General features: G+C 27.8%; 1 protein-coding gene across 2 annotated transcripts; it reads left to right on the top strand.

Moving 5' to 3' along the window:
- Window positions 1-1,681: 1,681 nt before the first annotated feature.
- Window positions 1,682-8,034, top strand: LOC136087546 (uncharacterized). Of its 2 annotated transcripts, none has more exons than XM_065810619.1 (6): window positions 1,682-1,795; window positions 2,329-2,428; window positions 2,555-2,595; window positions 6,781-6,829; window positions 6,945-7,000; window positions 7,112-8,034. In XM_065810619.1, the coding sequence occupies exons 2-6, from the start codon at window positions 2,339-2,341 to the stop codon at window positions 7,173-7,175; spliced, it is 300 nt and encodes a 99-aa protein (XP_065666691.1). In that variant the 5' UTR covers window positions 1,682-1,795; window positions 2,329-2,338; the 3' UTR covers window positions 7,176-8,034. The 2 variants fall into 2 exon arrangements, with proteins under 2 accessions (XP_065666691.1, XP_065666690.1); XM_065810618.1 differs by having other exon boundaries at window positions 1,698-1,795; window positions 6,945-7,025.
- Window positions 8,035-11,611: the final 3,577 nt, after the last annotated feature.

Below are 11,611 nucleotides of genomic sequence, written 5' to 3' on the forward strand. Positions count from 1 at the left end.
ATTCAATTACTTTTCTTTTTAAGAAAAATTTTCTTTACATCTTATTTAAAAAAAACGCGTGACAACTTCAATTGTTAGAAAGTAAATACTTTTTTATTAAAATTTCAACCACTAAAAACGACATTTCGTTAATAAATTAAAAATTAACATTAAAGTGAAATTTAAAAGTTTATTTTTGAAAATTTTTTAAAACAGTTTCTAACTGTTTGAAAGTTTCTAAAAACAGAACATTAGAAACTTTATTGTTCTTTTTTGTTATTTAACTATATAATAGAAAACATTAACTTCGATGACAATTATTATTAGATATAATAGAATATATTCACTATAAACGAATAATAAGTACGAAACTTTTTAAAGAGAAGCAGGTCACTCAGTACATGTATCATTCAATCGTATAATACAGAGTTATGAAAATAAATTAATTAACTTTAGGTAAAGTAGGAGCATAACCGCCCCCGTATTGTTTGGATTATTGTTATATGAAAATAAAAACAGAAACCGTGTTTTTAACAGTTTATTTTATTAACCACATTATTAAGCTTTAAATTGCTCCAATTAAGAAAAAAATAAAACGTTTTTTGAAAATGTGTTACTGCACAAAAATTACACGTAGTGAAAAAAGCGGTTTTGTCCCCATTGTGAGGCAATGGGGGCAAACCGTTTTTATTCTTTACAATTCTCACAGATCAGATTATTTTCTTATTTTGTTGCACGTTTGCATACAGTGTAGGCATTCTTTGTATTTACAGTCTGAGTTTTCTCTTTCTTTCTTTTCTTCTCATTTCTTCATTCGATATATATATATATATATATATATATATATATATATATATATATATATATATATATATATATATATATATATATATATATATATATATATATATATATATATATATACATATATATAAAATGTTTTAAGATATACATAACAAGATATCGATTTATACTCTTAGCTTTATATTTTAATCAAAATCTTATTTATACAAATTAAATAAAAAAATACGAAATCTAATTTCCAATATCTCAAACAAAACTATTTATACTCAAGTTTCTACATGAACGTATTCAAATATGACGATTTTAATTATTGTCATTCGTAATTACCTAATTTTGATAAATATCAAAAGTATACGGTTGTGCCTCCTGTGCGCCAGAGGACAATTTTTAAAAAGAATACAGTTTCATAGCTTGCTTATTAGGTTATGTTGATATCAAAAATGGTTTTCACTTGATGAAATAACGCTGATAACATATACCTTTAACACTAAAATCAAAAATTGCTTAATCCTCAAAAGAAAGGTATGGAAAAGTATGATGTAAATATAACATTTTTATCAAAATAAACTGAATTATGCACAAACTCTCAGAAACGCAACAGGCACTCTTTTTGGTATAAGCGAGCTGAAGGAAACTGTTTCCCAACGCGTGGTATGTTTTTTGTCATATTAGATAACATTGTTCAAAGGGAAATGTTAAAAAACGGTTGTGCCTCCTTATGCGGTTATGCCCGCATATGGAGGCACAATCGCTTCCCCCCTCCCTAATAGGAGCAGTATTACCAGAGACGCGGTCGGGATCAAAGCAAACATAGCCATGGCTGGAAACAATGTAAGATTTTTATTTTACTTTACAAAAATTCCAACTAAAATTATTTTTAGAGGTGTTCTTTCGAAGATTCTTGTTTCATTTTGATGTTATTGAACAAAAACTGGAAACCCCAACGTCTTCAAAAAAAAATTTTTCGGCTCTCGTATAGTTTGTCTTAGCAACAAGTTGTTTAACTTACAAGGTAGATATTTAAAGATAAAGAGTATTTATATTTTAAATGCTCCATAAAAGTTTATTTTTAAAATACATGCTTGATTCTTTGTTTTTTTGTATTTCGTTATTATTTTTTAGTTTACTAATTTTATTTATATTTCTCTTTTCGTATTTTTTTAATTTCATTTACTCTATTCAAATGAAAGACATTACACATAAACTATCATTTTTTAATTTATGTTGAAAGACTTCATTTTAAATATGAAATAATTATTGAAAAAAAAATTTTTTTTTTAACAATTTATATAATAAAATTCAAATATTTAAATACATTTTAGTATTCATCTAATAAAATTTTTTGTAAAATCAAATATAAAGTAGTTTAATTTTTGCTTTATAGTAATTTATTTTAATTTATCATAAATGATTAACTTATTTTATATATATATATATATATATATATATATATATATATATATATATATATATATATATATATATATATATATATATATATATATATATATATATATATATATATATATATATATATATATACAGCTATTGAAAAATGTCATTACTTGCAACATCATATAGATATGAAAGTGAGGGTTCAAGGTTTTCTAATAAAGCTTTTAAAGGACAAAATATTAAAAGCAAGGTGAAATTTTTTTTCAGTTTCATAAATAATAAACTCATATGAGTAATATGATGTTAAATAATCTCAAATGGATGTTGGATTTTTTTTTTAATTCAACATATATTTTTATTATTGTTGAGGCTTTAGAGAGATGAAAAACATGGAACTGGACAAAAATGTGATTCCCAGTAAGTAAAAAGTTTTTTTCATTGTAAGAGGGAGACCTTGAGTTAATTATTATAAAATATCATAAAAGCAGCAGTGGTGTCTGCTAAAAATATAAAATGTTTGAAATGTATAAAAAATATTTAAAAAATTAAAAATGTTTATTCTATATTTATCTGGTACATCACAAACAGTGCAAGTAGAATTTTTAAATATCATTCTAGAAATAGACTATAACATACTAGAAATATACATACATACTAAAACAATCTAATGGTTTTAAACTTAGAGCATGTTTTAAACTAGTGATTTTAAACTTGGAACATGTCACTTTGTCATTTTTCGTATTGTTTACCTAACAATGATTGTTATTGTTATTGTTGTTTTTCTAGCTTTCAATTGTTGTAAATATGTTAAGAAAATATTTACATCTTTGTGTACATCTTTATTTTGAATGGATCTTTACATCTTTTAAAAAACAAAAAAAATTTGAAGTCGTTTTTGTGCATATAGAAAGTTTTCAAAAACTGTAGGGGAAATACACAAAAATGAATTGTGGTTACATTCAGGAAAATGTTCTAATAATATATACTTTGCTTCAACAAAAACCAGCCACAAATTTTTCAAAGAGAAAATATTGCAACATAAATATAAACTAAAATAAAGACAAAGTTTAATTACTTATCTTATTGTAATTACTTGTCTTATTGTGATTATTATCATGGTTGTCATCATGATCATTATCAACAACAGTACCTGCAGGTGAGGCTCCTTAGTTTGTGGTCTTCTGGGTAATATACCTATGAGAAAGAAAAATTCGACATAAAAATACAATTTTAGTTGTTGCTTGTAAATTTTGGATGGTAATCTTCCTAGTGATAACAAAATTAGTCACAAAAATACTTGGTCTTAATCCTCAAGACATACAAACACAATGAAGGGTATCCAGTTGTAAAAAATTGCTTTTACACTTCCATAATGTCATTAAATAGGAAAATGGCATTATGGAAACAATCATGAAATGGATTTCCTTATGCCTAATGTCTAAGCATGCTAAAGATAAGTTATCCTAATCTGATAAATACTACAGTACAAAAGATATTTAGCAGAAAACACTAAGACAAAAAAGAAAACTTTTCACATATGTTTGGATTTACCAGAAATTCATTGTTTTATTAGAAAGGTTACAATCAAAAAGTTGGAAAGTGTATTAAAATAAACCTAGTTCAAACCAGTTTTGGATTGTACTGACATTTCTCTTAGCTTCTGAGATTTCATATAGTTCTAGATATTTTCTTATCTTTGGGAGATTTAAACTGCATAACTTATTTTCTTGGGTGCCTAATAATATTTATGTTTGAATTTTTTTTTCAAGTTTAAGATTATACTTAAAATGATGGGTTTCCATAATGCTAGTTTTTTTTAAATGTGGAATACATTTTTTAACTAGATGCTTATCTTGGTTAGGAATAAGTGTTTTTATTGTGATACTATCACTAAAATGATTATCATTTATGAGCTTCCTTTTCCCATACCTAACCCGTAATAGGGGTTTCTTATTAGAGTTTAACTACATATACTTTTACATATACTTTTGTTTGAAAGAGAAGCAACATTACAACGATGTGACAATGGTTGAAGGTTGGCTGCAAAAACAGGTCCAATGATGTTTACAATGTGTTTTTGCACTTTGTCTAAAGGAGAAAGGGCATCATTCAAAGATTCGCTATAGATATGGCAACAGTATTCCATACAAGGGCGGACTAGAGGTTTATAGAGATAAAGAATAGAATCTTAAGTAAGAAAGTGGCAAGCATGACAAAGAGATGCAACCTTGGCAGGTGCTAGTTTTGCAATCAATTTGGTATATGGTTTCCAAGAAAGATCGAATATAAGAGTTAATACTAGAAGATGAAGGGTAGATGACTCATCAAGTACATTTCCGTTTATAAATATAGGAAGATCAATTAGTTAAATATAATAAATTTTGTTCCAAGTTAAAGTTCACCAGCCACTGAGAGTCTCATGCTATAGCAGAAGTGAGATTCTTTTCAAGCTCAAATACCCCCTCCAAGCAATCAGAGAGTGTTGGCTTCTTATTAAGACAAGAAAAAATGGTACTATCACCAGCAAACAATGCCACCTAAGATGTGAGAATTTCTAGGAGAATGTTAACATAAATTAAAAAGAGTGTCAGGCCAAGGATAAAACCTTAAGAAATCTGTGAAGTTACAGGAAATTCAATAATCTTAAAGATGTTACCTGATACACCATAAGAAGAGATCTTATGGAGAAGGCCAGCATGTCAAACTTTATCGAAGGCTTTCAAAATGTTGGGAGTGATAGCCCTAACCTTTCCACATCTAATGCATGATAAACCTATTGTTATTACCATTAACAAATCAGCAGTAGAATGAGAAGATTGAAATATATATTGATAGTCAGAAATTCTTAATAATTAAATAATTAGATTAGAGAATTTAATAATTAGATAATTAGATTAGAGATTAAGTGTTTATTAATTAAAGACTCAAAAGCCTTGCTTATGATAGTAAGAAGACTAATGGGACGGTAGTTAGATAAGTCAGATTGCTCTCCAGAACTTTTGAAAATAGAAATAACAGATGTCTCTTACCAGCAGGCTGGAAAACAAGACTCTGATAGGAACTTGTTAAACAGTTTTGAAAGTATAGACGACAGCTCTGGAGAACGCTTATGCAAGACTATACCAGGTAAGTTGTCCTGACCGCGAGCTTTAAAGACTAGTTAAAAATTTGCTGATTAATCTCTAGTTTCAATGATGATGTTAACATTTGACTTACAAAAATTTAAATCATACTCTTGGTATGGGTGTATGTGTTAGTATATGTATATACTAAACATGCAACTAAAGTTTTTGCAAATCAAAAGTTAGTAGGTGTTTATTTCAGGTTTATAGGTGTACATTTTGCATACAAAGAATGGTTTAAATTCTATTAAAAGTTATTGCATAAAAGATGATGGCAAAAAATTGTTTTGACTACTACTGTATGTAAAATATGTTACATACAGTACATTACATGCAGTAGGATTTTAACATGATTTTACAACAAATGGGTGAATTTGTATGTAAGCACCAATTTGGTATTTGACCTATTTACAAATTAAATTAAATAATATCACCTATATTTATGAAAAATAATATTATGAAATCTCAAATAATAAAGTAAAAATCTTTGCAATTCAGTAGTGAATGCAGTTAATGAATTGCTTATGTATCATTAGTTCAAATTTAGAGCAGCATGGATGCCAAATACTGCTCCTCTATTTCAAAAAAACATTCATGCTTGTCAACTTAAAGATGAACTCAGAGTTCATTGTTTCGAAATGCTCACTAATTATTATTTAATAAACATTTATTTCATTATTTAGTGAAGATTTTTTTATTATTTCATTGTTGATTGATTGATTCATGATTTTAATAGTTATGATCTTTTTTTAAACTTTTTTAAAAGTATAGTTGAAAGTAAAAATACTTTTGACTCGAGCAAAATCGAAAACTAATTATTTATAATATATTGATGCAAAATCAAATAAAAGTTTTTAACTATATTTGAATGTCATTAATGTATATTTATTATCAATTAAGTAAAAATTTTCAAACATAAGCAAAGAAATATCAATTTATGCATGTATCTATTTCAATTTTTATTCGATATATAGTTGTAAAAAATACATTTCTTTAACCAGTGACTTAAGCTAAAATTTAATATATATAATTTACGTTACATAATAATTATATTAGGGAATATTTTGTAGAAGTCACTTTAATGATCAAACATTATTATTTTTCTGTTTTGACTGTTCAAATAATACGCAACTTTTTTTGGCTTTTTTAAACAAAACCCATATGTGACATTTTGTAACATTTTTTTGATCATGCAATGTGACAATTTTTTTTTTAATCAATTTTATGTGTTTAAAAAAAATACAGTTGATGAATTTCTGTTTAAAGCCAAAATTTGTTCTTAAAAAAATATATTTGAGTTTGCAATTTAAGGTAATCATGCTGTAATGAGAATTTAAATTTAAAATGTTTTTACTACCACTTTCCAAAATTTCCTCCCTCCCTGCACTCTTTTCCTCCCTCCCCACACATTATTTAAATAATCTTTAAGATTTCCTAAAAAATTTTTCCTAATCTCGTAAAGGTGCTTATATATTTTTAGAGGATGCGTGGTTGCTGAAGCAATTAAGAGTCCAGAAAAGTTGGAGGAGGTATATTACTAAAAATGAATTATTTAAAAATATTTTTGCTGCAGAATTAACTATAAACAGTTATTTTACAAGAAATTTTCATGAAATATTGAGTGAATCTTAGATATTCGCTTAGATAATTGACAGAAGAAAAGCAAAGAGAGATATAGAAGTTATAAAAGTAGAATTAAAGTACGAAAGAAAAAGTTTAATTTTGGTAGTTTTCTTTTTTCTTTTCATTTTTTTTTTCTAATTTGTTTTAATTTATAAATTTTATTATACAAAACCATTTGATTTTTTAAGCTACGCCGTTCACAGTTACGCACGCTACTTACGGAGGAATTCATGTTGTATGAAAAAGATTTGACTAAGCAAGGAAAAGCATTCTATTTGGAGCGAATATAGGGCTATATGTGCACGCACACACACATATATATTAGGGTGTCCCAAAAAACAACATTTTGGAAAATAATCTGCTCCCACCCCCTAAATGTGTTTTATCTAATACAAAAACACTAGGTTTAAAATTTTTTTGAATAAAAAATATTTTAAGAGGTCCCTCAAGACCCTCGAATATTTAATGGGTCCCTAATATTTTCAAAAAAAAGGTTTTTTAAAAATATGTCAACCTGGTACTCAAATGAAGCCAAATTATATAAAAGTTTCAAAAAAAATATTTATTATGAAAAAATTTTAACTTATCTATCAAAATTATCATAGAAAAAAACATAAAAAATGCATTTTTTCGTTTTTTGTTTAAAATTTTTATATAATAAAACCAAAAATAACAATTTTTTAAAAATATTTTTTTTGAAATTTTTATATAATTTCGCTTCATTAGAGTACCAGGTTGACATATTTTTGAAAAACTCTTTTTTTGAAAATATTAGGGACCTATTAAATATTCGACGGTCTTGAGGGACCACTTAAAATAATTTTTATTCAAAAAAACTTTAAACCTAGTGTTTTTGTATTAGATAGAACACATTTAGGGGGTGAGGGCAGATTATTTTCAAAAATGTTGTTTTTTGTGACGCCCTAATATATATGTATACATACATACATAGATGCATCCATCCATACATACATACATACATACATACATACATACATACATACATACATACATACATACATACATACATACATACATACATACATACGTGCTTACATATATACGTTTATTTTTGTAACAATTGTTGTATAAATATTTTTATGGCTAATTATATATATATTTTCTTTTAAACACCCAGTAGTAAAATTACAGGTAAAGTAACTTACATTATTACAGTTTATAGTTAAATTACGTCAAGAGAGCACGGCTCTCCCAATCATTAGCCTTTAATGCTAATAACTTGACGGTTAGGTCTATTTTAGGAATTTTCACCTCCATCAAAGTTTTAAATGTTTCTCTTTGTTCTTTTAAATTCCATAATTGGAACGATTCTTTTAATATTGCTATAATCTTAGCTTGCAGTTCTTCTTGAGGTAGTGTAAATTTTTTTTTTTTCCTTCTATCATGTATTGAAAGAAGTTTAAACCAAGAGTTTTACATATAGAAATCACTTCATTTGTAAATGATTTTTTATTTTGTGTTGACTGTAATTGATTAATTATCATTGAGTAACAAGTTTGATTTTTCATCAGCCTGATAAATAGATTAGCTTTATTTCGAATTAGAATAGTTGAAATATCCTCTATTTTAAAAAAGGAATGCAGGTAATTTTTACTATATTTTGAGATACCAAAATATGATTTTAAAACTGCTCTTATAACGGCGTCTATGTTTCGAAGGAAACTGATATCAAAGTTGCATAGTTCAAGGCCATATATAAGCTTTGGCACTACTAAAGTGTTGTATAAATGAACTATTGTTGACGGCTGGCAATAACGGATTCCACTGTCAATTAGAGCTATTGCAACCGATTGAAACTGAGTTATACGTTCATTTAGATTTGTTTTTTGAAGTGTTGAAATTTTCTTGTTGTTTTTACCATTATCCCATTGGAAACCCAGATGTTTTAATTTAATTTGGAGACATACAGCAGAGAAAATAGAATTAGCCTCACCATGTGCTGATCCAATATTTTGTAAATCTGTAAACAAGTTTGTGCGGTACAACTTTTGTATCCACACACATATAATTACTGTTACAAACAACAACTTTTTAGATTATAATATAGCATAATTAAATTGCGGAACATTTGATAAAACCATAAAATGTATAATACTTGATATTTGCGGTAACAAATAGAATTAGCCTCATCAATAATTATTTTCAGTTTACTTGTATATTTTGATCTGGTGATACGCATTTGTGAGTTAGTTTTTTATTATTATTTGTAAGTTAAGCAAAGACTGTGAAATCAGTGCTCATAAAGTTTTTAACATTTGGTTTTTGATACCTTTATTTGAAATGGGACGTGGTAAGCGTTTAACGAATGAAAAATTAGCAGTAATCAAAGCATACAAAGATACAGGCTTATCTAATCGGGAAATTGCAAAGAAAATTAAAAGATCTCCAAAAGTGGTTAACAATTACTTCAAGATTGGCGTTAATTATGGAGCCTATAAGGGAAGTGGTGGCAAACGTAAAATTGATAATCGTACTAAACGAGTTATTGTACGTCGTGCTGCTGCTCAGCACATGACTGCATCTCAAATTCGTGCTGATTTACAATTACCTGTATCTGTTCAACGTGTGAGACAAATCTTACATGAAGATCCAAACACAGTTTGGAAAAAGCGTAAACCAAAACCAAAACTTACTGCTCGTCATAAAAAAGTTAGATTACAATTTGCGAAAGAACACATGTCTTGGCAAGAAGAGTGGCATCAAGTTCTCTTCAGTGATGAAAAAAAGTTCAATCTAGATGGTCCTGATGGCTATCAATATTACTGGCACGATCTTCGAAAAGAGAAAGAAACTCGGATGAGTCGTAACTTTGGGGGTGGAAATGTTATGGTTTGGGGGGCTTTTTCCTTTGCTGGAAAACTTCCACTGGCATGGATTTCAACAAAAATGAATTCACAGGACTACATTGACTTATTAGAAATAAGTTTACTTGAACATGGTGAGGAATTGATGGGTGAAACTTTCACTTTCCAACAAGATAATGCTACTATCCATAATTCAAAGCTTACAAAAGCTTGGTTTAGAGAAAAAAATATTCACGTAATGGAATGGCCCGCACGTAGTCCAGACCTTAACCCAATTGAAAATCTATGGGGAATACTTTCTAGAAAGGTTTATGAAAATGGTAAGCAATTTGAATGCACTTTGGAGCTGAAAACTCGTATCAGAGAAGCTTGGAATGAAATATCTATAGAAACTATCCAAAATCTTGTGACTAGTATGTCAAACCGCATATTTGAAGTCATTAAAAATTCAGGAAGCTATACTAAATACTAAATGAGCAAAAAAACAAAATATTTTCTTTATTTTTTGTATATAACGCTAATGAGGCTAATTCTATTTTCTCCACAAATTGAATATTTTTAATTTTTTTTTCCATTTGGAATTAATTAAGCATACCAATTTATAAACTTTTTAGTTGTAGTAGAAGTAACAAGAAATAAAGTAGATTTCATAATTGTTTACCTGCAATTTTTGTTAAATTAGAACAAAAAATAAAGGTGAGGCTAATTCTATTTTCTCCGCTGTATATAGCTTCCGTTAATTTGAACAACGTTGTTCGGAATCGAACTTTTACCAGAAATCAGAAACTCCGTTTTTTCAGTGTTTAGCTTAATAAACTTTGATATTCCATATGTTTGAAAACTGTCAATCAGTTCTTGCAGACCAGAGATTGTTGGCAAATCCCAGTTGCAAGTATCAAACGCTTTATTTGCATTTAAACTGCACATATATAGTGGCGTGCTATTGTTACTATAGTGCTTAATGGTTTCGTTCAATAAAAACTCGTGGAGTGTAGAACTGTTTTTTTTAAAACCAAACTGATGGGAGTGGCTATCTATTATATTAGGACATAAATGCAAGATTAGATATTCTAGAAGTATGGTAAAGATAGGTAAAATGCTAATTCCACGGTAATTATCCGGGTTATTAAGAGATTTTTTTATATGACTTAACAAGTGGAATAATTGTTAAAGTTGATAAATATTTTGGAACCTTTCCATACGTTAGAATGCTATTATAAAAATTAGCGAGCCACAAAAAAAGATTGTTATTGTAAGAGTGTTTAAGGTGTTCAGCACTTACCCCACAGCTACCTGGGGACTTATTACTATTTAGTTGTGATATGCAGTTTATAATATCAGCTGCTGTAATAACTAGTGAATTAGGCTCGTTACTTACAGGTGGAATTTGATGAGGAATATGGTCATTATTTGTAATAAGCGGCGTATTAAGTATAGATTTAAAATGTTTTCTAAACTCTTTAACGATATCTTTTATGTTTTGCGATTTATTAATTGTAAATAAACGAGTTGTTGCTTTAGCTTTGATTTTACAAATGTTGTCCCAGAACTTCTGAGGACTTGTAGTTCGTAGATTTTCAATATTTATCGTTTTTTCATGGATTTTTTTGTTATGGGTTGCTTTAACCGCTTTTTGAAAGTTTTTACGTGCAAGAATGTATCTTTTGTATGCCACGTTTTCGGGTGACTTATTATATAAAGATTTTTGCCATTGTTTAAAGTTAAATGAAAGATTTTCTTTGCATTTTTTAAGTGTTATTATTCACCACGGTTTTGAATACTTACCGGTTTCGTGTTTTCCAAAGCACTGCTTAACTGCTAATAAAGCAGCTTTTTTGATCTTTTTGCATGTTTTTATTAACT

Source organism: Hydra vulgaris, chromosome 11, assembly GCF_038396675.1.
Source record: "Hydra vulgaris chromosome 11, alternate assembly HydraT2T_AEP".
NCBI classification, from domain to species: Eukaryota; Metazoa; Cnidaria; class Hydrozoa; order Anthoathecata; family Hydridae; genus Hydra; species Hydra vulgaris.

What these genes read in the sequence shown, in the direction of transcription:
- LOC136087546 (XM_065810618.1), top strand. Translation starts at nt 2,339, where the DNA reads ATGTCATTACTTGCAACATCATATAGATATGAAAGTGAGGGTTCAAGG. An exon ending in GGACAAAAATGTGATTCCCA is followed by an intron (nt 2,596 to 6,780) that starts GTAAGTAAAAAG and finishes ATATATTTTTAG; the next exon opens with AGGATGCGTGGTTGCTGAAG. An exon ending in GTCCAGAAAAGTTGGAGGAG is followed by an intron (nt 6,830 to 6,944) that starts GTATATTACTAA and finishes ATATTCGCTTAG; the next exon opens with ATAATTGACAGAAGAAAAGC.